The sequence below is a fragment of the Gallinula chloropus genome (genome assembly GCF_964237585.1).
Source record: "Gallinula chloropus genome assembly, chromosome: 6".
NCBI classification, from domain to species: Eukaryota; Metazoa; Chordata; class Aves; order Gruiformes; family Rallidae; genus Gallinula; species Gallinula chloropus.
The window spans coordinates 3,238,068-3,263,837 of NC_140091.1; the positions used below are offsets into that span (position 1 = coordinate 3,238,068).

Here is a 25,770-nt window from a genome sequence, read left to right on the forward strand (position 1 = left end):
GGCAAGACAATGTCACACCTGGGAAACACTGAGTCAATGTAATTGGCAGGGATCCTGGAGGTAGACCTCCTCTGGTCTAAGGAAGAGATGTTTCCTTGGTTTTGTCCTTCTTAAATATGTCTATGAGTATCCAAATTAATTCAGTCTAAGGAAATTAATAAAGATCATGACATTACTGTGTCTACTTATGATCCAGTGAAAACTGTCCACTGCAGTGAGTGACTAAAAGTAATGCCAGAGAATTATTTGGTGTGGAATACTCCAGGTCTGAAGTTGAATGTCATTTTTCTGTTCCTTTTTTTTTGTATAATACATGGTTCTCACGTTTGCCATCATATTTTTCTGCAGTCAGTCCCTTGAATTGGCAGTAATGTAGGGCCATTATTGGAAACTTAGTGCATGGCATCAGGTCTTTTGATGAGCCCATGGACGTTCTGCCTGAGGACACATTAGATGTACTTGGTATAGCTGATGCTGGGACATACTATACATATTTTATCTTCCAGGTAGTGTCAGGCAACTCCCGTGGTTAGGGCATAAAGAATACATAAAGAACACAATCTAGGATCTCCCTTACACCACTTTCTCTGGCATTTCCAAGATATAATTCCGAACAGACTTTGAAAACAAACTCTCGTGGTCATCTGATCTATGTCTGTATGAGGCTGGCTGATGTGGAAGGCATAAATACAAGCTTCACAGTAAGTATGAAGAAGTTTTCTTGTGTGCTGAGAATTTGCTAAGAAGAAAGCCCATGTCAGATTTAAGAAAAGGGTCATTGAAACAAGAGTTTGGACCAGTTGCCTTCATGGGGCTGCTCCATAACCAGCATTGAGGAGAGACACGGTACTGTTAAGTTAGGGGTCACTGTCACTGCAGGGGAAATACTCCAAAATAGGATCTCAGCTGCACAGAAATTGCTCAGAAATTATTTCCAAAGTCCTATAGATGGTGGCATGAGAACGAGCAGCATTAGCCTGAGTGGTGTAGTGAGCAATCATGAGGCTGACTTTAATAGCATCTTTACTACCAAAGACGTGTCCAGCAGTCTAACAGGGCTCTCTCTAGCTTACTGCAGGTTCATATAATATTATCAACTGCATAAGCCCCTGGAACTGTAAATATGTCTTTCAGTCATGCAGCACGAGTATTATTACTAATTCCTTAAGGTTTCTGCACTGAGAGTCTCATTTGTCTCCTGAGGTTTTCGAAGTGATGTCACAAAAACCCAGCACAGTGCAACTGGCAGCAGAAGGGCTGGGGTGAGCTGGGGCAAGGGGTGTGGATGGCCATGGCATGAAAAGCCCCATGAGTCTTTCAGTGGAAGAAGGAACACGGTGTTCTAGCCATTTGCAGTGCTGTAAGTTGGTCATGACCACTACTGAAGCAGAGCTAATTGTCCCTTCAGGTATCCCAAGAAGCATAAGTACAAACATGAACCTCTCCCAGGATTACTGTTCTCAAGGGACTAAACTTACTTGTGGAAATACAAGTACCACGAAGATGTAAGTAAAGAAACTAACAGGATACTCTGAATTTGCATTTTAAACATTTTCCCATGCCATGCTGCAGAAATACAATGGAAGCAGAACTGGTAAATGCCATCTATATGCCACACTCCACACTAAGGGACAGAGCATAATGTGAACCTTACTGCTGGGCTGAATCAAGAGAACACGTTAAAAAATGTGCCAGTTGCCTACTGATATAGATGAAATCAGTCTTCTCTTATTATGGAATTAAAAACCCTACACCTGTAATTATGGCTTACCCCCCACAACAAGCAGAGCTGCCACATAACTGAACACGGGCCAGCTCTGTACACGAGTTCAAAGACAGGGTGATGCTGCCTTATTTTCTTACTAACATCATCTTTATCCTCTCTTGCCCTTCTTCTCAGTTAACAAGAGTTATGTACTGAAAGTGCTGAGATAAAGTAATGGTAAGGAGGATACCGCAAAAGGTATTTGAAAAGCAGAAGTAATTTACTACATGTCTGCTTTGTTTTACTTCCTAAGCCTTCCTGTTGTGAAAGGAAATTCATCTTTTCTGGCAGACTCCGGCCTTTTTAGGCCTGAGAGCTCCCCAGGAGCTTTCGAGTGCAGGTAAATGGATGTGAGTCTCAAGGAGTACAGTACAAGGAACATGGAATTAATGTTGGTTCTTGCTTTGGCTGTCACATCTGACGTATAAGGAGAGTGCTACATCCTTGCTTGTGAGAAGTATCTAGACGTAAAAAACACAAGGCTGAGTCCTCTGCTCATTCCTGTGGGTCTGCACTGTCACGAACAGAGAGGTCATGGTGCTGGTGGGTGAAGCATGTAGGACCTACACCCACCAAAAGTCTCCATGTGAGACGGATGTCAGAGCGCTCCGAGCCCCAGGGGCCCGTGATGCCAAAGCGCAGCGGAAGGGCTGTGGATGGACAATAGGTGCAGCCTGTATTCCGCACGCAGCGGAGACCCCAAGAGTAGGCACAGGGGAAGCATCCACTGCCTAATCTAAATAGCACACAGAGTGGTTTTGTCCTCTTCTGTTCTCCTGCCAGTTTGCACATATGTTCTGAGTATGCAGCCTGCCCTCCAAAGACCACTTACAGGGGCAATCACAGGGAAGCAAAGCAGGAAGAAAGTATCCAAAAAGGGAATTTGTTCAAGAGAAAAAAATGGAGACAGATGTAGAGCGACTAGTCACGGCTGGCGGTAAATAACCCTCTGCCTGGAGTGCTCGCTCTCTCTACGAGGAGTTCACATATTCCATTTCATATTTCCTTTCTAGGAAGTCAAATCTTTGTTTTCCTGGCATTTGTTCTTTTTCTTTTTTTTTTTCTTCTTTCCCCTGTACACTTTTTCTCTTCTGCATGGCCTAAAATTGTCCTCTCATTTTCCCGTCCTCTTGTATGTTGTGCTCTCTTTCAAGCACGACATTTCCCCAATCTCCCTCTCACAGGCAGACCTACCTTCCCTGCACTGTCCCAGGCCCCTCCTTTCGCTACAGCCCTCACAGTCTCTGGGCCATGAGCACTTCCCTCTCCCACCAGCCTACGGGTGCCTCACACCTGCCCCTGTGCTAGAGCCCCCACTTCTCCTGTGCACACCTCAGAATTAAGCAAATGCAAAACACACAGACAGAATATTCATCCTCTCGCTCCCATAAACCTGTCAAGGCACATAGGCCAAGAAGCTATCTCTGCATAAATCTAAATCTCCTGCGAGGAAGCAATCTACTCAAAGGCAATAAAGCCAAAGGATATATTATTATCTTTGGTGTGGATCCTACTGGGCTGGGAGGTTGGCTGCTGGCTCCTCTCTGAACTTTCCTTCCCAGCCAGAACAGCCATCCCACAGACAAGTCTAAGCTTCCTCTCCTTGGTCTGATTTCCTCCTCCCGTTGTTTGGCCGGTAAGCCAAAGGACAGGGTTTAATTATGGAGTATGGAAATCTGGCTTCTGCTGCTCTGCCAGCACAGGATAAAACTTCAGCCCGCCTTCCGAACCAGCATCACTCTGCACCACTGATACCTGCATTATCCCACGCAGCATAAAACAACCACATGGAAGAAAGGCCAAGTCAAACAAAAGGATGGTTTGAGCCTTTAAACTTCTACTGTGGATTTCACTGAGGAAAAACCAAAGCACAGAAGCTTGGAGATTACTGCATGTTAAACCTACGCCACTGTTTTGACTGTAGATAAATGGTAAGGCCTTTTTCTGGACAGCAGAGACATGGGAATGGATGGGTCTGAAAATGGTCCAGGTCCCAAGGCTCCTCTTTCAGAGTGGAACACTGCAGCAAGGCACTGGGTAATATGGGATGTTAACATCATTTGTACGGCTTTCAGATGACCAATATATTTCCTAGGCAGATGCCCCATTGAAGACTCGTAAAACATTTTACACTTCTGGAGACAAAGCACCCATGTCAAACAGAAAGGGCCAGGCATTAATAGCAGACCCATGTGTGATGACCAAGGTAAGGCAGGGCGCTGCGCAGAGTGCAGCAGGATGTATCCCATGGGGGGAGCACCTCGTGCCAGTGACATACCACCGTTGCCCTGGCACAGAAGGACACTTCAGTAGTGTTTTGTCCTTCACTGCTGATGAGCTGTGGCTCTCTGGGTTATCTCTCCTCCAGCGGTGCTCTTGCAGTGACCCTGTTTTACGGAGAAGCTGAGGCAATGAATTCAGAGAACAGGCAGCTGGAAAGCCATGGCAGAAGTATTGGGGTGGGGCTGCGTGGATAGAGCATAAAGATCATTTGAAAGTGCATCCCACGCAGGCAGGAGAAAGCCTTCACAGCTGTGACAGTGATAGATAGCTTACTGAATGTGAGCTATATCTAGTTGGTACCTGGCTTGAGTCCCTGATGTTGCAAGGTGATTTTCTGCCATTTTACAGGCAAGGCTAAGCAGAATCTGGGATTTTTCTGCAGTAAGTGAGGAAGGTCATGAGGAAGGAAGAACCTTCTCTTCTCTGACTTGTTCTTGCCTTTCTGAGCACTGCAGGAAGTTTGACATAGGCAGTTGTGCTGCTTCACAATGGGCACCCAGTGGTGCCAAGACCGGGGAAGGTGCTGTGGAGGTGTGAGGCGTTAGGGACTTCTGCCCAGCTCAGCAGCTCAGTGCCACCATCTAGTCAGGACTTGGATGAGACAGAGGTAATGACCACATGTGGGGAACACCACCAGAAGTGACAAGAAAATTAATGGCCAACCTCTGGCTGTTGCACAAATGGAGAACATTTGTCATCAACAAAGAGCACCCCAAACTTTGGGGGGAGTCAGCCCCCAGCCTGACAGTGATGTAGAAGCAGTGACCCAGTCAGCTTTTAGCCATCTGTGTCTGCAGAGGAGGTTGCAATCTCGCCCTTCCAATGGGCGCTGAGCTTTTGTTCGTGTTTTTGCCACTCCATGAGCAGAGTAGTTCAGCACAAGGTGAAGCTCTGCCTTACATCATCTGGAGCGTGGAGCCGACGGGGAAAACAGCCCCTCGAGTCTACTGAGCAGGACACCTCACTGAAAACACCAGAGCCCTGGGGACGGCGGCGGCAAGGCAGTCACAGGGAGCCTGGCACTTGTCTGCCTGCAGGTCCACCCTCTCCTCCTGCCAAAGTGCCACATCTGCAGTCAATAAGGGCCCACAAGCTGGCTCCTCCTCATTAGAGGAGAGAGGGCAGCTGGCAGGGGATCCTCCAAGGGCTCCCAGGCGCGGGAATCAGTCCCCTCCCAGTCTGGAATAGCCCAAATTTGGTGACTTTCTGGGCATGCTGTAAAGGACAGCTGTTTGACAGGGTCTCCAGAGAAAGCTGTGGGTATGTTTCCTACATGATGAAGGATATAGGTGGCTGGCCAAGTGCCCACAGAACTGATTTTAATGCTGTTCAGGTTGAATTTACTTTTCTGTGCTGTATAGTTCATTATACAGAGTGCCCTGGACAAGCATGTGTTGTTTCAAAACAAACCAAAACCATACTATTTTAAATCCAAACAAACAAGAAAGGAAAAATATTATATATGTATTGTGAAAGGTCCTTTGGGCTGTTCAGAAGGCCTTCTCCAACACTGGGGGGCTGAAGATGAAAGCACAAGTTGCCTTCATCTAAAAAATGAGACTTTTGTTGTTTTTACTGGCAAAAGGTATCAAATGTTTAGCTGTAAATAAAACTGAGGCATTAACTTCCCCTACACATGTAGCATGGACCCAGAAAAAAATGTTTTCAATAGTATTAAGCACCCAGATGATCTCAAGAGAAGTGATCAATGGACAGTTAAGTATGTTACATAACATAATCCAAAAGATGATCAACAAGAAAGATCACACACAAAAATTAACTGAGAAAAGGTAGAAGAGCTGCCTACTAAACCTTACGAAGTGTAACATCCAGTGATGTCTATTTTGATACGAAGCTCCCAATCACACTTCATGGTATTACAGAGTAATAAAACAACTCATTCTGTTAAATCTCTTAAAAGTCATTACTAAAGCGAGCTCAAGTGTCATATTATGCTTGAAAAGTCTTTCTACCTTGTATAAATTTAGGGATATTTAAACAGTGAAACTGTAGGACACAGCCCAGGCAGGTACTGCTTCTTGCTAAGCGATTGTCATCACTATCCCAGAACTGATACTGGACATTTGGACAGAAATGTCTGCCTATCTTTTGCTGCATTATTTAAATACTTCAGATATTTGGCCAAAATACAGAAGTGACACACTATAGAAACATTCACAGCTGCAGGAGCAATAAAACCACTACAATATTTTCATTAGACTGACCTTTTCTCAGAAGAAGTTACGAGATGTTTAGAATCGATCGCCTTTCTCTACATCAGTGTGTTCTGGTAACAAAAACCAAGCAACTAGAGATGATGTTCTGGGGCTCCTGAGAGCCATGGCTTACCTGGCTCCACTTCATGCCATCCACTTGACTGGCTGCCGCTTCCTGGAGAGCGCCCTTGGCTTGTATAAAACGGCTCCTCACCAGGACTGTCCATCTCATCCTCCACAGACTTGAGACGTTTTGTAGAGCTGGGAAAGCAAAAAACCATGTCATGCCTACATACTGTATGGATGGAAAGGAACAAAAGTAAAGCCTTTCTGTTGGAACCATCCTGCTAACCTGGCTGGAGGTTTACAGAAATTGTAACAAGATTTAGGCTCCTGGGAAGGGGAAGGTGAGTCTTGCACAGACATCCTCCTGCCCTGTTTCTGATTTGCTTCACTGCCAAGACTAAGCTTCAGTGAGATATGAAATAACCTCTCACAGGGTCCCAACTGAACCCCCAAACAAACATTAATTTAACCTGAAGACAGTTTAGCACTTAGGCTTTTACAGAGCAAAAAGTAGGACATTTTTCAAAGCACCCAGAAGTCAGTAAAGAGGCAAGAACTTAATTTGTATTGCATGTTTTCTGCAATCTGAACGACCATGATAACGACACCCAAGACTTATTTTAACTGTCAGATTTTTACACAGCTTATTTGGAAAGACAAACTGTTTATCAGTTCAAACTTTCTCAAAATCTCCAGTCTTTTAACCATGGCCACTAAATTAACCCAGACTTCAGCCCCATAAGAAGCAGCGTAGACAAGTGAATGATGGAAGAATCCATTCTTGGTGCAGATGTTCATGTTATCTTACAAGTACAAGCATTTTACCCTGCAACTGTGTGCCACCGAGTGCAGAAACCCCCCAACAGGTATCTCTGGCCAGGGTCAGTACTACAGGACTCCCTTGTGATACACCACATGTCCCTCACCAAAGGCTTAGCAGACAGAAGAGCCCTTTCAGTCATCTCTGGTGGCCCCTGTCCCAGACTTTGAGTAGTTTTGCGGGGAGAGGATCCCAAAGGCAAAGACACTCAGCTTGGCTCTGTTTTCCATAATGAGTTGTACAGACTGTGTGGGGACATTACTGAGAATTTCTCTTCTAAGTACTTTTCCAAGGCTGGGTCAGCCCACTTTTTTTTTTTTCTTCCCAAAATCTGTATTCTATTAAGACTTCAGGCATTCAAGAACAGGCTCCTCTGTGTAGGGGGAACATATTTAACAGACATAAAATATTTCCCTGTGATTTCTGTTGGTTTCAAACTCTGCAGCCTCCCCGTGGCTCCCCACCCCAAGCTCTGCACAGGTAGGAGCTGGAGGGTATGCAAAATCAGTTTGTGTGAAACAGGAAGAATAAGTCTTGTGGTATGTGTGGAATGCAGGTTTGGCCATTCCTTAATTTAGAGAATTGTTATGTGTCAATAGGGGAAATTGTGTGCATACAATATAATTACTGCCTGATAATTCTGCTGAGTCTGTGTATTTAAGGAATATTTTTTTTTCCTGACTGGGAACAGCCTAATGAGAGGAAAACAAACATATTACCAAGTTATTAACTACCCATGCTGTTTATAATTAGCTCCTTATCAGTGGTAGCTATTTGCAGAAGAATAGAAGAGCAACAACTGAGCTCTTAAGTAACATTAATAACCTCACTTTTTTGCTTCTGGAGTCACAAGTAAATTTTACCTGAGAGTAATGCTAATGATGAGTGCTCCAGGACAAGTAGTTTACACACAAAGAAGAAAGAGCACAAAGTTTTTAATTGATGTGTACTGGGAATTGTAGTCACTGAGCTTCATAATGTACACACTAAGTGCAAGATGTAGAATGATCTTCCAATCCCTGCAAACTTTAAGAAGTTATTGCTCTTCAAAGATATTTTTTTTTAAAAATAAAACCAGCTATATTCAAACTGTGGGGAATTTTTACACGTGGGTTTGCTTACTGCAAAGCTGGTGGCACTGCAGACTGGGATAAAACTGTAAAAGAATCCTGGGCTGAAGTTAGACTTGTTTGTCATGTCTTTGAAATAAGTGATCTATTTTGGCTGTGGAGGAAAAAAAAAATCAATCTGTTTCCTTAATAGTGTTCAAGACTACCAGAGTGACTGGGCTTGTTTATAAATCTCATCTCCTAGATGGTTAGAGAGCAAGTTACAAAACAAAAAGTATCCTTGTTTGATAGTGGCATCTAAGCCAAAATCAGAGTGGGTAGTCATCTGTATTAACAACCCAGTTTTCCAAAGGCTGAGTCACAAGTTTCTAACTGCTGTAGGAAAACTAGAATGCATGATAGCCCAAGGTCCTAAACTGATGCTTAGTCCCACAGACAGCACTTTTACAATAAAAAAAAAAAAAGCACCTAATTCTATCACAAGACTTTCCTGCTAGGACAAAGTGACACATCTCAATATGCTCCAAATTCCCTTCCACCACAAGTGAAACTCCCAACAGTTCCAGTGGAACTTCTCCTGACACACCAAGATACAAGCCAGAAGTTACACAAATGAACACAGCAGTTTTTCTTGTACATACAGAAAGAACTTTAACAGCAATCCAGTTGAACATTCAGCTCTGTGAATCTGAAACAGCTCCACGTCTTGAGGCCCCCAAACAGCTTGTCAACGAATTTAATGGTTACTTTCCCAGATGAGTAACGAGGCTGGCCTGGGTTTCCAAGTCACCTGGTAGTAGGAAGAGATTAAATTACCTGGTAGAGGATGTGCTAGGTAAAGACCTCCTCATTGCTCCTGGGCTCATGCTGTAGTATGAAGAACTTTCCAAATCTGAGAGGGAGAAATTAGGGCCTGTTCCTGCAGCTATCGGTGCTGGGGAAACAAAAGAGATTGCAGTCAGTAAGTCATGTGAACAAGGGATGAATTGCACTTCAAAATCACTTTCTTCTTCCTCATGAGTGTGTTTAGTTTCACGATGAGAACAGGTGGGATGTGGAAATTAGGAAATGCTAATGGTAACTGGCATTGCAATCAAGAAGATGTAAATTTTGTCAAGAATACAATGTTCCAGGACGTAGGCTCTTCCTCATATTCATCCAAAGGTATTCTTTAAAAAAAAACCCAAATTAAACAGTACTTCAAGCACTGCTTTTCTATTGACAGCATTTTAACATTTAATGAAACTTGCTGCGTTTGCTTTTAGGACAACACTGCATCTATTGGCGTAGGTACAAATAGGCTGCATCATCCCTGTAGTGTGCTTGGCATAATCTATAAGCAGTACAGGCAGGGAAATACACACCTTAGGACCTTTGGTATATACGTGATGTACATCCACAAGCACAGGGGTTACAAATGCTCCTCAGAGAAAGCATGAGAGCAGATGAGAAACCTGAGTTCTTTTGTGCCTGTGAACGTCTGAGTTTTCCTCTGGCCTCTCCTCCGGCTAAACCTGAGCTAGAGCCATGTGACTCTCAAAAACTTTTACCCAGCAGTTAGCTTCCACCATTCACCTCTCATTACCTTACCCAGCACCCGTTTTATTGCAGGAGATAGGAGTCTTTTCAGTTTCCCAGAGTCTCAGTTTGATATTAAAACACCATGAATTCCTACACACCCTGAAGTTTGCCTGTGAACTCCATGTGCCGTGTTCTTCTGGGAATGGAAAAGGAACAGAGCAGCTCAAAGCCAAGACAATGCACTGCACAAAGAAATGCCCCTGCACCACAAATGCTACCGTACCCTGGGTACAGGGCAAATACAACTTTGGGAGCTGACAACTGCAGATCGTGATTTTTCTCTCCCATTTCAGAGACATCTGAAAAAGGGACTCACACTGCACAATCAAACACACAAGCTTGGCCCAGAATGTATTGTCTGAGAGCCCCGATTCACAGCAACAAAGGCGAAGCAGTCTCAATGCCACGCAGGGATGCTGAGCCAAGTTTAATCTTTGGTCTGAGAATCTGGCCTGTTCTCAAACATGAAAAAATCTTTCGCTCCGGCGGGGCAGGAGTGAGGAAATGAAGACAGGATAGCTCCTATCACCCAGCTAATGTGTCTGGGCTGAAACACAGGCTGCTGGGAGTGCTGCCATTGACTGTAACGGGGCCAGTATTTCACCCCAAGTCTTAAGGAGCTCCCAGTGTCAGATTTGACAGAGGAATAATGTAGCTTTGCAGCTGCCTCATCATCCCCACAAGACAATTAGTTGTTTGGCAAGGATCTTTTAAGAACGTCATTGAGACAGAACGGGAACAGCCTGGATAGCCACGGACTTTTAAAAGCATGGGATGGAAAATGCACAGCGCCATTAGAACTTGAGCAAATCTGGAATGATCATTAAAAGGAATTAAGTTGGTAAGTAATTTATGACAAGAACACTCAAATCCTTTGTTATCTTCCCTTAACTATCAGAACGCTTCCTGCACACGGGGTGTATGAGAGGGTGTGTTAACTGAAAGAAAGAAAAATTAAGCATAGTAAAATTAACTCATTTTATCAATTTGTGCTTTCTGCAACACTTTCCTGACAGCAGCTACAAGAGGCTGTAAAACTGATGAATTTGCATGGAAAAAGAAACCGGTGTAAGTAATTTGTGTAAAAGGTAACACGGACATGGACTGCTATAATTCAGACACCCTGCAGATAGCAGACTGCTGCAGTGTGAGCAGTTATGGGTTAGAAAAATGACCACACTGCAGTCAGTCTGACTTGAATGGAAATCAATCATAAAGGTACTCTCTGCAGCATCTACTCCACAGTTTTCAGTAACTTCCTTGCCAAACAGATTTGTGCTCTGGAAACCCTCTGCTGATCAATTCCTCTGCACCCTCTACCTACCAAAGCCCAACTTACAGGTTAAGCATACTGTTTTCCAAAAAGGAACATAAAAAAGGCGAGCACTAAATTAAAGCACTGTTCCTTTCTGAGGCACCATGAATTTCCTAGCCATCGCAGGATTTATGAAACAGTTTTATTCCAAACAGATAGGGAAGAAAAACTGGTATCTAGCCAAGGCTTCTCTTCTTTCTCTCACTTCTCTCTGCTAATGGCTCTCTCCCTAAATCCTGGATGTTTCTGTTCCAATCCTCAAATGGGCCCTATAGGAAAAGGAAATGTCCCTCCAGACCCAGGGTGGGGTGGGAACAACGTGTTGCGAACACTGTGTAAACTCAGCACCAAGTAGAAAGGACTAATCGTGCGGTCATTTCCGCCCAGGTACCAAACACGAAGGATGCTTTGTTTGTCTCAGCCCAAACCCCTCTGCCACACTCAAGAGCCTGTTTGCAATCCGAGGGTTAAAGAACAAAACCTGCCTCTGATACATACCAACAGATCGAAGGTTAAAGCAGAGGTTAAAGCACCTGGTGGGCTCATAGGGGTGAGTGCCTGCAACCCCTTGGCAGTCCCTACACCTAAGCCACCATCCTGCTGCGCCCAGCTTACAGTCCCTGGCCCCAGAAGTGCTGTGGCAGACATTGCACGGGGCTAAGCTCTTCTGAAACCCTTTCTCCTGCCTGCCAGGCGCGTATTCGGTGCCTGTTGTGCCGCAAAGGGTATTTACACCTTTACTTGCAGTTGCCCCATTTACTCTCACAAAACACAGCGTGGTGCTGGCGTGTGGAGCCCCCTCTGAGGCTGTCAGGAAGAGGTTAATGTTTTTAGCCTGCATGGCGGAAGGTCGCTTCCTCTTCCCGGCTGCGGGGAGCTCGCTGCCTGGCATCTGCCTCCTCCAGCCACCCCTGTGTTTTGCAGCACAACGCGCCCAGAGAGTGGGCACCACAGGGCAGCTACCCCAGCCAGGAGCATCTGAGCCCTCTCCAAAGGACTTTTCACGCTGCCTTTGAAGACTGTCCACCTTGCATGGGGCACAGAAAGCTGACGGCAAGGGAACACTTGCATTTATTTGCAGGATTCCCTGCAAGAGCTGCAGCTTCAGAGTAAGCAAAGGGATCAAAGTGGTGCAAACTCTGGCAAAGCTCTAAATTAACCCTCTTTGTCGTAGCATGTGGCGATCCACCTCCCTACACCCTGTTCCCACACCCCAGGGACGGGCTCTGGCCCCACACCAGCAGCAGCGTGGCTGGGAAGCTCTGCTCCAGCACAGCTGCAGCCTGCAGAACCTCCAGGCCACTGACATTAAAAACACGCCGTTTCCCCCCCACTAAGTAAAGCTCTGCAGCAAAGTGACCTTCTGATAGCTCAGGAACATCTCCGGAACAGGAAAGGATGTCAGAAACTGCAGTTGAGAGTCAAAACAACAGTCTCCACCTACGTGCTGGCATCAAGATGTCATCTGACCTGGGGCTCCAACCTGGAGCGGGGGCAAGGAGGAAGGACCCCCCCCTTCCCCTTACACCCAGCACAGGCTTTGTAAGAAAGCAAACTGATGCTGGCATCACAAAAAACCCATCACTCTGCACATGGGACACGTTTGGCTAGCTCTAAGAGGCAAGAGGAGGCAGTTTGCCCCAGAAGAGGAGGAGGAGGAGGAAGGTGAGAGCCTCTGCCTGAGCACCAGTGCTGTGCTACTCCCTGGGACATGGGGCAGCATCGCCCGGGCTGCCAGCCTGCTCCCTCTGCTGCTAGCTTGTTAAGCTCAGATCTTCACCCAAAATGTCAAGAAAAATAGCAGAGAAATTAACAAAAAGCCCTCTGACTTAACCCAATTGGAGTATTTATTTTGAAAAATTTATTGAATTACAGAACAGGAAACCCACTAAATAAAACCAGCCAGGCTGGCATTTGTCTTCCTTGGAATACTGCACTCTCTTTTAGCCATGTTAATATTTAGTCTCTCTTTTTTTTTCTCCCCATTTTAATGTATTTATTTTTACAAAGGGGCTGGGATGTGACTAAGATCATTACACGTGTAACACTGCAGCAAAGTGATAATGTGTTTAAGGTTAAATGGGAGAAACATGACATTTGACTAATAAACTTTTTCCTGTGTTGTGACTCCATAAACAAAGGGAAACACACTGCTGCTGCTGCTGAGAGGAAAAGGGGAGCTGGCTGAGGTGGGGTGGTTTTGTTTCACGAGGCCTTTGTTTCCTACACACTGTATCGTTAGATCCAAAGAGGTTTTGCCGAATACAACAGATATGAAATGTGTGATGTTCATTTTAAAATTACAAGTACAGCCTGCTATTGACCATCTAATTATGCTGAGTTCCATTTATAAACATAGCTAACCACTAAGTTTATAGAGACTTTTTGTGCTGCTTTAATAGGATATTGATCGAGAGCAAGGTTTGAGTGGACTGCCATTGAATTGTGTAATGGCATACAAAAGGCAAGGTCACGGCAACTGTTCACTCTATGCCTGCAGTCTATTTTTTATTATAATCTTTTTTTCTTCCTCTCATACCCAGGCCTAAACAGTGTGTTTTGGATAGCAGTGCTTTGCTAAGGAGTATAAAGTATCTTTTTAAATGTTAATTTTCATGCCGCTGACTTAAACTACCTTCACTGCTGTAATGCTTAGCATAGCAGAAAACGTACAGGCTGCTGTTCAGTGAGAGATGTGTTATTACACCCTGGCTTTCCCACACGTGCTATGCGTGGAGGAGAGCCTCTCCTCCTCTCCTGGGCTATAAGAAGGCAGGAGCATCCTCCCTGCTGCAGCCTTGCCTGGCCCAGACCCACGGCAGGAGGTGGTGCACCCCACACCTTGCCACAGGCATCCAGTACGTGCTGGGTTCTCAGGACCTTCCTTCCCTGCAGCTTGTTTTGGCTGTACCTCTGGATGAAAGGCAAGAGGGAGCTGTGTTTCCTCCGTCACATCCATGCTCTCTGCCTGCAGCAGTGGCAATTACTTTCACTTCTAGCAGTTGTCCTCACAACAAGGACAGCTTCAGCCCCTGCCTCCATTGCTAAAGCTGCTGCCAACCAAGTCTGGCACCCTCGGTGTTGCAGGATCCTGAGCTTTCCAAAATGCCTTGGCCAAAAAAGCACCTCTTACCTGTGGAATTAGTGCCACTGTTTGGGGGATAAGGAGCTGGACCACTTCTGTGTTTATACAGAACTGCACATATGCCTGTGTGCTTGTGGTTTCCCTGGCTTGTTAGAAGGATTAAAGTCACCCCACTTGCTCCGTACAGCTCCTTCCTGCACACCACTAACATCCTAAAACTCAGAGCGTGGCATTTTCAGTCCAGGGCGCAGTCAGAATTCCCTTGTTTATCAGAATGAAGAATGATGTCATTTTGACAAATAACACAGCACAAAACAAATATGTTTGATTTGGCTGTAGCGAAATGTTCATAAATCCTAAATCTTTCTTCACATCCTGGGCAGTGCAGTTTATCTGGCTGCTTGAAGGACCTCCAAGGGAGGAGATCTTCCCAGCAGCTCTCCGCACAAGAGCACAGGGTGCAGAATCCAAGCCAAGAGTGGAAAAGCATTCCTTGTGCCTCTCTCCCTGCTCCAGCCTGCCATGGCCTCCCAACCTCCGCCGAGCGAACAGGACTGCGCGCTCGGCAGTGGCTTAGCACCACAGCCACCCCTCTGCCAGCATCTTTTGGGGAGGGTTTCCTCCAGCACCCTGCAGATAGCTGCACACAGTGAGTGGAGTATTTTCCTAACAAGCATAGAGAGGGAGGAGGTTTTTCTTGGCTGTCAATTCACAAAACCCAGACATCTCCAACGCTTCTGCTGCTGAGCCTTTTGGTGTGAGCCCAAACCTCTCTGGAGATGGAAGGATGAAGTCTCTGTTGTCTGAAGGGGTCCCCCCAGTATCTGGGGTGACAGATGACACTTAGAAAGGAGCTCACACCCTTTGCCTTCTAATAATGTAGGAAAACTGACAGCACGGTCTGCAAGTTCCACATCAGGGTGGAGTGGGGATTATCTGGTTTTCAGATGAGCGTTTATGATCTGCTTTCTCTGTTTTACTAGGCTCTGCAAGATTCAGTAGCTCAGTAGCATTTCGAAAGAAAATCTGCATCTGTAGGACTGAAGAAAGCAAGTTTCTATTACCAAAGCAGTCTAGACTTGTTCAATAGCTCAAAGAAACTGTGATGATCAGCACTGATAGGTAAGATAGATAATGGTAACAGCTGACCTTTTGCTTGATTAATTCATCCCCCAAATTTGCATGATGGAGACAACTGCCTATTACTTGAGACTCCTTGTCATGGGGACCTCTGGGAACTTGGCTAAATAAACCTGGCACATAATTACTACCAACAATATTTCCTAAGTATAATTTTAGACAACAGCAGCAAACCACAGGCCAGTTAAAGCTGTGAGAAATCACTTATTTCATCTTACCATATTATCAAAAGCAAGCATGGAAAGAAAAATGACAGTGGGGATAGCCAAAGGGGACCTCTTCATAAAGCAAACATGGAGCATGCTCTGGAAGAGAGCGGAACCTAAACCCAAGGGCTCGTGCTGGACAGGCAGGCTGGTTCCTTCCCTGCCCACGGTGGCTACTGAAGAGGCAATGGCTTTTTAGAAAGAAAACCCAAGAGAATGGACTGAAGAGATTTTGATGACTGAAGCTACAGACTGTTTATAGCTGTTGGGATGATGGTGTTCACAAGCTGAGCTCCTCAGGATGAAGGAAACCCATGGGCTGGTCTCAGGTTGAGACATGGGAACATATAGACAGCCCAGCAAGGGTTATGATGAAAACCACACTCTCTTAAAGACTTTGCCTGCAAATTTAGGCAAATGTACAGTGATTATTTTGTTGCACTGTTATGTTAAATAAATCTTTGAATATTAGCATGAGAATTCATACTGACTTTGCTGGGAATTTGTTGCTGGACTCTAACCTAACATCTCCCACTGGGTAGCCACGGCATGTCAGGCTGTGGGCTTCTCAGACCTCACAAAGTAAACAAGGTTATGGCTGGTCAGTACATGTCTGGGGCATCTCCAAGGAAAATCCAGGGTGCTATCAAAAGCAGTGTAGCTAAATCAGTTGCTGGCACTCTTCCCTCTGAGTCAGTTCTGAAGTGCTATCCCAATATGCTTTGGGGACACTATTTTTGGTAGAGGTGCTGGCTTCTAGACAGGATATAAAACTGAGGTCTTGACCTCCTGGGATTATTAAAGAGCCCATGAACAAGAGTGCAAACCCCTGTGTCTGGAACAGATAAAAGCTGAATCTCTTTATTTTGCCCACCAACACCTTTCTTATTCCTGGTAAAGTTCATGCCTGTCCTGCCCCTGCTGCGTGCAGGTGCCCCATCCATGGAGGTGGTGTGCTTCAACGATGAGCAGAGGGAACCTCTCAGACACAGTCCATAGTCTGCAAAACATGCCGAGTGCCAGGATTTCTGACACATGGGGCTTTAGTTCAGTTTCAATAAGGTATCATGGAAGATTAATAAGCATGAAACATGATGCTGATGCGGTCAATGCCAAGCTCTCAGGGGGCTGGGACTGGGGCTGGCTGTGAAGGCTCAAGTCCTGACCAGGGGCACTTCCCCAGCAGCCCTGTCCTGTGCGCACACAAAGCACGGCTGACAGAGTCCAGAGGCAGTTCTGCTGTGTAGGGCTCCTACAGCGAAGATAAGATTGTGGTGAAGTGGGATGCCTTGCAGAGGGGGAGGGTGAATCCTCTGGCCTTCAAAAGCCTTATGCTGCACACTGAAATCAAGTGACATAACATGGAGATCTTCACAGCCTAGCAATAGTTTGCTTTTGCCCACCACACTGCAGGTACCAGCATGTCAGTGTGCACAGAACAGGGAGTTAGGTGTCCAAGTCCCTATTTAAGCACTTCAGTAAGAGAACTGGTTTGCAAATGTGCTGAGCATTGAGCAGCTCCTCTTGACTTCAAAGGCCTCTAAACCTTGTTCTTCTCACAAAATTCCCAACAGTTAGTTGTCAGGGTAAAGAACTCAGGAGAAATGGCTGTCTCACTCTCTGTCTCTCTCTCTCCAGGGCACAGAACTCTAATATCCCTGTATCTCCTACTTGCCACGCTTTTCTTACAGCATCCTAGTTTTGAATATAAAGCCAACTAACTAGCTAGAGGTCAAGTCTTTCTGGAAGAGGAAATGAAGCAGGAAAATCCTTACAGAAACTCTGACTCAAGCCCACGGAGTCTCTGACAGTTACATTCCAGCCCCGGAAGGACTTAAACTATGTGCTCAGAGCCACTACACAAACAAATATTCCTGCTGTTGAGGAGGAGAATCATTTTCCTCAGTGGCTGTGCTGAGGAGATTGGTTACAAACCCTAAGGCTTTGAAGGGACATAGCTGAGCAGTTCACCTGGAGTGGTGGTAATTGGTGATGATGTGATATTACTTCATTGCTCTGTGTTAGCTGCAGAAAAGATCTGCAAAGGACCAGGACTACAGCCTAACTCACCAGTAGTCTCTCTGCAAGGGACTGACCATGGAAGAGGTCACCCAGAAAAGTGGTGGTTGCCCCCTCCCTGGAGGTGTTCAAGGCCAGGTTGGATGGGGCCTTGAGCAACCTGGTCTGGTGAGAGATGTCCCTGCCCATGGCAGGGGGTTGGAACTAGATGGTCTTTGAGGTCCCTTCCAGCCCTGACCATTCTGTGATTCTATGATATACCTTCCTTGGACCATCTGGATTATGTCATAGCAAAATACAATCAATGCACCTTTGATCAATGGAACAGGGTGGTGACAGGTACTCTTAATTCACTGCTGTTAGTGAGTATTGACAAGCCTGTAATGATCATGCTGCAGTGTGTCAGTCATGCTGGGGGCATTAGCATTCTTTAAAGGTCAAAAACCAAATCCTTCTAGAAGACAGAATTCCATACAGCTAATGGAGAACACAGGCCTTGGGAAGTCAGGATGTAGGCCTGCGCGCAGCTGAGGTTAGCAGGGCTGAAGCTGGCACGGTTGTTGGCCTTATTAACAAGTTCATCAGTTTGAAGGTGTACAAACACAGGCACACATGGCACGGATGGACACCACGTGCACAAGAGGCCTAAGAAAATTTCTGGGCTTAAGTGCACAGCTCACGTTCTTTGGGAGGGGCTGGTTAAAATACAGTCCTCGAACCGTGCAAGGGATCCTCTGGGTAAGCTGGTCCTTGCAGGCATTTATCTGCACTCAGGTACAGAGTCTGTCTATCTTCAGCTTATCAACTTGCACATGCAAGTTTGCAGAATCAAAATTTTCTTATTTACTTCTAAAAATGACAGAGTTTTCTTTGCCCACATTAAAAGATGTGTCACATAAACAGCGTCCACTGGTGAGAATCAGGGAGAAGAAACTCCCAAAAAACACTGTTGGTCATTTGGGGAAGGGGCACGATAAGAATCAAAGAAAAAAAAAAAACCCAACCAAAAACACACCTGGAATTGCAGAAACCACATAAACCAGCCACAAAAATGATACTTACTTTGTGAGACTCTTACTAGCTCAGTCACACTGAAAACACCTGATGTGACAAAACTGTCCTGGAAGCCCAAATGTCCTACAAAACAAACAGAGTGAGAGAACTGCGATTAGCTTTAAGCATTTAATGACAGTATTCTCAAATACTTTACTTTCATTTAGACTTAAAATGTGACATCTAATTTCCCACTTAGCAGTAATTATTGTTTATGTAGGTGGGTAACCAGTCATACAGCTATGTAGGCTGCTTTGTGGTTTCTATCTAGAGGTTAGGAAAGCTAACATGACACATCAGCAGGGAGATTTTTACATGTTAAAGCATCTCAACAGGAAATCTGAAACAAAAGAGGGCGATTTTAATAAACGGTTACCTTGGATGACCCCTAATGACTTCACAATTGAAATGAAAATACTGTACCTAGGAAACAGACAGGACAGCTAAGTTCCATAATCGTTTTAAACATTATTCTCTAAAGAAACATCTGATCAGGATTATCTACCCATTCATTCAAACAAAACAAGATTTAAAGATGTACTCTTCATTTTCTAAGGTTACACTGGGGAAATCTTAAAATAGCAGCTGGTTAGAAAAAATTAAACCAATGCCTTTCTCACCAAAAAAACCCAAACAGCTCCTAACATTTAAAACCAGCTTTCAAAAAGAAAAATAAATCTCTGCCTAAGAAAAGTATTAACTTTGAGCTTTGGACTGTCTTTAGGAACCAGAGCGTACGCTTCCACGCTCGCCTCCCATGTGCAAGGAATGCCTCTGCACTTGGTATCAAAATGTTATTACACTTTACATAACAGTATTTTCCTTCTTCTCTGCAAACATGCCTACCACCAAATGTTCATTTAATTTTCACGGGTATGATCAATTACAAAAGGAGCAGCTTTTGGGCTGCAACCCAGTGTAAGTGTGCGGAGCGGGACACAACAGTTCACACGGGACGTATCTGGACTTCAATTAGAGGTCTGTGGTTAGTCGGCCAGGCTGACCTCCTGCTTTTGAAATCAGGGTCAAAGGAGAAATCTCAGGATAAAGAGATTATTAAAAGAACTGTAAAGTCCTACTTGTCCACGGGATAAGTGGCATACCTTTTTAGGTTGTCCTACTTAGAGTCACTGATTCCAGCGCACGCACACATATATTATTGAATGTTTTGCAGGGGCACCATCTGCTCTGTTGTTAATTGTTTGGGAGATTCAGAACAATTCCCCTACGTTCAGTATAGTCTGCTGTACCCCGTGCTTGGAGTGGCATTACCCAGTGCACCTTCCTATAGCAACCGGAGCAAAAGGAGTAATGCAAGCTGTGCATTTGTTCTCCTGTCATTCTTTTGGGCTTGTTTAATAAAAATCCCAATGTATCTTACTGCCATTTCTACCTGCAGGATGGGAGGTAAAAGGAATTTGTCTTGCATGCAGGACTACAGAGGGTGGCCTGTCAGAGAATGGGTTGGGAGAGATCTGGAGGGAGGTCAGGCATTCACCTCCAGCCAAGGTCTCAGAGAAATCTGCTCCTGCGTGGGAGAACTTCCCGGTTTCTGTGAGGATCCTACAGTGCCAGATGAACGCAGTCACTAAGCTAACAGACTCGAGACAAGTTTCTACATCAGGCATGTTTTTATACTTCAGCAATAATGATGAGTTTTCAAAATGTGTATATGTATATCTTTGGGCATCCTTGTGTATGTGTGTATACATATGTATTATGTACACAAACATATAAATATACACAAATCTGTCATGCTCCAGCTGTAGATAAATGCACTATAAAATATTGAAATTGATGCTGAAACTCAACACAAACAAATTCCTCAATCTGCAAACAAGGTTTTTATTTACATCAAGAGAATAAATTTTTCTCTACTTCAAATGAAAAAATGTTCTTACAAGCTTTTATTTTTCCTTATTTTCAAGTTAGAAATAGCTCTCGGATAATTGTAAATGCTTTTGCCTGATCTGCTTTATATTTTACCATAATAAAGGTGATGACTACATCATTCTGCCTGTTAGAAATGGTTGCTGGCCATACACAACGTTTGTTCATTGACAATTTCCCAAGTATTTTTAATATGAAGATCTACTTTTCATATGCTGCAGCAGACCTGCCTATTGAATTAAATGATCTGTGAATTAAAAATAATTCTCTTAGGTCTTCACTGAAACCACTCATGTGCCTAAAATTAAGCATATGCTTAAGTGCCTTGCTGGATCGGGGCCAGGACGCTTACTACTCCGCAGAGCCCTTCGCAGGGAAGCCAGTCTACGCTATATAACTTCGCATACTGTGCTCATCATGGCAATATCTGACCAACTTCCAGCAGCGCTTTCAGCACCGCTCCCAACATCTGCCACGTGTTGTTTTTTCACAGCACACCGTTCTGGCTCGGCTCTGGTGTCCACTTCCACCTGCAATTCTCAGGCAGGTTCCTATGGCACTGAGAGCGATGGCAGAATTTATACATGGAAGTAAAAAATCACAGCCACAGTAGGCCATTTGGCTGACTTTTTGAGGGGAAAGTGTAGTTCCCTTTGTGATCATTCAATAAAAACAGTATTTTAGCACAGCTACCCGTTACCTTAACCTAACAAACACAGGTAAAACCAGAAATGAAAAGGCCAAGAGATGGTTTTAGATATGACCTAGCTCTGAGGGTCCCACAGGGCCTCAAATTAAGTTATCATAACATCTTATTTTGCACCTGCAATGCCCACCTACTTCTGCAGGAACATTTCCTAAGTCTGTGCATGTAACAGTAATCATTAAACAACAGCACACAACAGGAGTGATTCGATTTTCACCCTTCAGTACTGGAAATAAACATTTCACAAATGAAAAGGTGAATTTCACAATTCTCCAATTGGTAATTTACTTAGAAACATTAGGAAATCGGGGGCCAATCATTAATGATGTCTTGATACCCAAAAAAGCCCTTGGCTTAGAGTTGTATCTTGAGTTTACTTCGATGCATGGTTTGCTTGGGAATTTGAAGTTCAGTAGAACTCCATGGAAGTTTAAAGGTTTGCCTGGGTGGTTCAGGGTGCAGAATCCAGGCCTAAAACTGGAGCTTTTGCTGAGCTGTGATCACAGAGCAACATGAGAGACAGAGAAGAAGGGCAAGTAGCCAGATGTGTAAAAGAAAAATGACTGGAAGATAGCAGAATTGACAAAATATGTGAAGTTAACATTTTGTGCCTATTAACAGGGGTCAAAATGCAAAAACGTATCAATTTGGCTGTTCTACTTAGTTCTGACTGAGAAAAAAATAGGTAAAGTCAGGCAATTACTTATGCAGATGTTGGCATTAACAAGCTCCTTTACTGAAGAGATGATTAAACATCTTGAAAGCTTGCAAGATTTACTTTTCATATGGCACTTTACTGAGATACATGCGCTGTGCTGCTCTTCCTAAATATCCCAAAGATAGGAGATGGCAATTGCAGTATACAATGGGGTTATCTCCGCAGCTTTGTGCAGCAGTCACGTTTTGGTAGTGAAGCAGGTGTTCAAAATGAGGAGGAGAGAATTTTTTACTCCCTTTATAAAAAACGAACAGAGCTCATTCACTGAAATGCTGGGTAGAAACGAAGACACCTGGCTAGCCACGGCAGGCCCTGACTCAGCAAAGCAGCTTGAGCACGTGCTTAGCTTTAATCACATGCTTGACTAAAGCACATGCTTATCTGCTCTGCCAAATAAAGATGGGCTGACAAAGTTAAGCAGGTATTTAAGTAGCCTGTTGAATCACAGCCTTCAACTCAAGCCTAGGTCCGGCTAGGAGTTAGCACATTACACAAGACCTCACTCCGGCTCACAAGGATGATGGTTTTTCCCCCACGGGTGGCAGTTGAGGGGGGAACCCCAGGCTAATAAGACCAAAGTGAATAAAGCAGATCACGCCACTAATAAATAACATGCCATTACCCAATCACACCTTCGGTATAGAGTCCAAATGCTACACAATGCTCTCATAGCAAGTAGCACGTGAAAAACATCTTTCCATGACCCGATCGCTGCTTTAACTGGGGAGAAAACTCATAATGTGATTTACATCTTCTTCTTTTGGATCTCAGTAAAGGATCCAGAAGAAAAGGCTTGAATTGTTGAAGCCTAATTCTGATCTCAAAGAAGTTTTGATCAAGTCTTTCTACAAGGATCAAATAGAGTTTCACCTAATTTTCTCCTAATTTACACTGGCAGAGGAGAAATCAGGATTAGGACTTGTTGTCTAATGCTATTTGTTTTGAATTATTAAGCAAACATTCCTATTTCAATGAGTAAACGTGTACAAAGGCAACTAACCTTCGTCCTAAAATCTAGTTTACAGGGAGAGTATTGTCTGCTTTCCCAATTAATGCTGTAAAAAGGAGTCCCAGACGTTGAGCTACCAATCAAGAGCTTGTGTTGTAGCTTGAGAAAATCATGACTGATGCAATTACTTTTATGTAGAAAGTCTGAATATGGTCTATAGGTTAAAGTTCATCGGGTTATTGTTCCTTAATTGAATATCAGAAGATGTTTTCAAGGTGCTCGAGGTATTATTGTTATTTAATTAGCAGGCTTCCTTGTGTAATCCAACAGTATTATTTTTATTATGAAATAGTTAGACTGCACCATAAATATACAAGGTATTTTCTAAACAGAGATACAGCTGGTTTCCTGAAATCCAAGCTTAAATAAAAACAGGAAAGAGTTACTCCTTTGAAGACGAAAAAGTCCAAATCCAGTTGTTTCTCTTCCACTACAGTCCACGGGACATGTATTAAGCTTTGAAGAACGGCTTTTTGTGAGACTCTGATTCCTTTTCAGTGTTTTGAAATTGCACAAGTCCCCCCAAACTATCGCTGAAGCTTTTTCTAAAGCCTTTTTCACATTCAGCATCTCACTATACATAGCCATCTTAAAACCTTAAAATAGTAATAATCAATTAGGGTCTCAAGCCTATTATCTTAACCAAATGCCTGATTAAAAGAAAAGCCCTCTCCGCTCAAAGTGCAACTTGATTCCTTCTGGATTTATCCTCTATCTAGATAATCCCGTGTTTCACAAACAATGTGGAGCAATAATATTGATTAGAAAATTAATGTCTGTATCACACAGCACAGGCAGGCCTTGAGAGAGGGGATGTTATCAGAGGGAACCCGGATCACCCCGAGGACTCCCAAAACATTAGCTATTCCACGGCCGCACTGGCTGGGAAGGATGGGAGTGACAGTTCGCCCTAATCTGCGCTCTCCAGCAAACACGGAAGGATAAAATCCTTGTGCTTCAGTCAAGACCTTCCTAACGTTTACACTCTGCTAAACTGGAAGGAGAGTTTATTAAGCCGGGCCTGACCCCACCACGGCATCCCCCCAACAGCTGGGGGAGCAGCACGGGCTGAGACCAGCCCCTGGCTAAGCACTTGTACCTGCTCACCCTGCCTAGGCAGCAGTGGCAAGGTTCCCCAGGAGGCATTTGGTCACCATCCTGTGCTGGAAACAGAAAGCTAGATCCATAGGGCCAAACCACACACATTAACTGCCTGTATAAAATAATTTGGTTTGGAGGAGACTGTCTATCCCAGCCACAATGCTCTGTCCAAGGGAATGGCTCTCCTGTTTAGACGAAGACAGCATGAGAGGGCTGTACTCAGGCCTGAACACGGCACATAGCTGCAACCAAGTCTGCATTTGCAAACAGACCCCAAGTGCTGATCTCCAGAGCTGGCACAATGGCCTCATTTTATCTTCTCTGTACAAAATGCATTCCTCAGACTTGTAAATGCTAAAGCTTTAAGGATAAAGCAGACTGCAGTTTTAATTCATGGACTTCTCACAGAAGAGTTAAGCGAGATATTGAACACAAAATGTGATACAGAATCCTCTCTTGGTCCCTGACAAACTCTCCCACTTCTATTTTGGCTTGTTATTTCCAATTTAATTTTAATGCCATGGGAATAGCTCACCTTGGACAAATTACACATTTTCTTATGAAACAACTGCTGGGCCACATGTCACATCCGCTGTTACTCTCTCCGGCTCGCCTACCTGCCTTTGGCTGAGGTTTTAAGAAGCACCAGAACTTTCTTTGTGGCCCATAGCAGGATGGATTAGACCATCCAGGGCATGTCGTGTTAGTACAATAGAGGAACACTTTTAAGACTTTAAAGTCATGTAATACAATTCTAGGCTGGATCTTTCTTGTTAAAAAAAGTAGAATGGGAGTGATTGAAAGAGAAAAGGGCCAATATTTGACAACAGAAATCAGCATAACCTCCTAACAGCGGCAGTCATGGATGACTGCCCTTTGACCCGAGGAGATTATGTGGGATTTCAATGACAACAGCTGGAAGTGAGCATGTGAGAATAGAGAACACAGATCTGAGGCCTCCTACAAAAGACTGCACAATCCCTGCCCAGATCTGAGCGTTGATTAGAAATTGTTTCCTGGTCCTGGCTTAATAGAGTGTGATAATGAAAGTTTTGTTAACCCTTCACGTTATGCAAAATCATTGGTAAATGATTTGCCTTGTTGGGTTTTAGTTAAAAAGTCTGTATCTAGCAGGCAGTAAAACTGTGAAGTGCTAGTACTAGTTTTTGTGGGCATGCTTCTGATGCTGGTGCTCAAGCTCAGGTCTGTTTCCAAAGGGTTTATATACTCTTGGTGGCCATTGGGAATCAACCCCTGAAGGTGCTGGGAGGTGGCGTGGAGAAAGGACTCTCATGCCCATAGAAGCTGGGGCTGCCACTGGATCCCTGGCAAGGTTCAAGGCCAGGTTGGATGGGGCTTTAGGCACCCTGGGCTGGTGGAGGGTGTTCCTGCCCATGGCAGGCAGGTTGGCCGAGCTTTGAAGTCTCTTGCTACCCAAACCAGCCTGGGATTCAATGATTCTGATACTGAGCTCCAGAGCCTTAGCTGCAAATTAATAAAGCAGGACCAGAGCAAAGGCGGTATCAGGCTGGCTGTGTCACCAACAGTCTGGTCCTGCATGGATGCACTGCACCTTCAGCTCTTAGGAGGTTCAACTCTTTTCGTATTTAAGTGCAGAGATAGTAGAATTAATGGCAACTTATTGCCAGTAACGAACCAATCACAGGTCAGGTCGTATCTAAGGGGAGGACACAAATATAGTTCCTTTCTCTTGAAGACAAAGGTCT

At 44.5% G+C, this 25,770-nt stretch overlaps 1 protein-coding gene across 1 annotated transcript in view; it reads right to left on the bottom strand.

The window, feature by feature from the left end:
* The window catches only part of NFIA (nuclear factor I A), a gene marked incomplete at its 5' end in the record, with an annotated part of 353,459 nt that overhangs the window by 67,211 nt on the left and 260,478 nt on the right, over positions 1–25,770 (bottom strand). Inside the window, 3 exons of the mRNA XM_084266547.1 lie at positions 6,398–6,525; positions 9,037–9,154; positions 18,629–18,703. Of these exons, the coding sequence (XP_084122673.1) occupies positions 6,398–6,525; positions 9,037–9,154; positions 18,629–18,703 (321 nt within the window). The remainder of the gene's footprint in view (positions 1–6,397; positions 6,526–9,036; positions 9,155–18,628; positions 18,704–25,770) is intronic.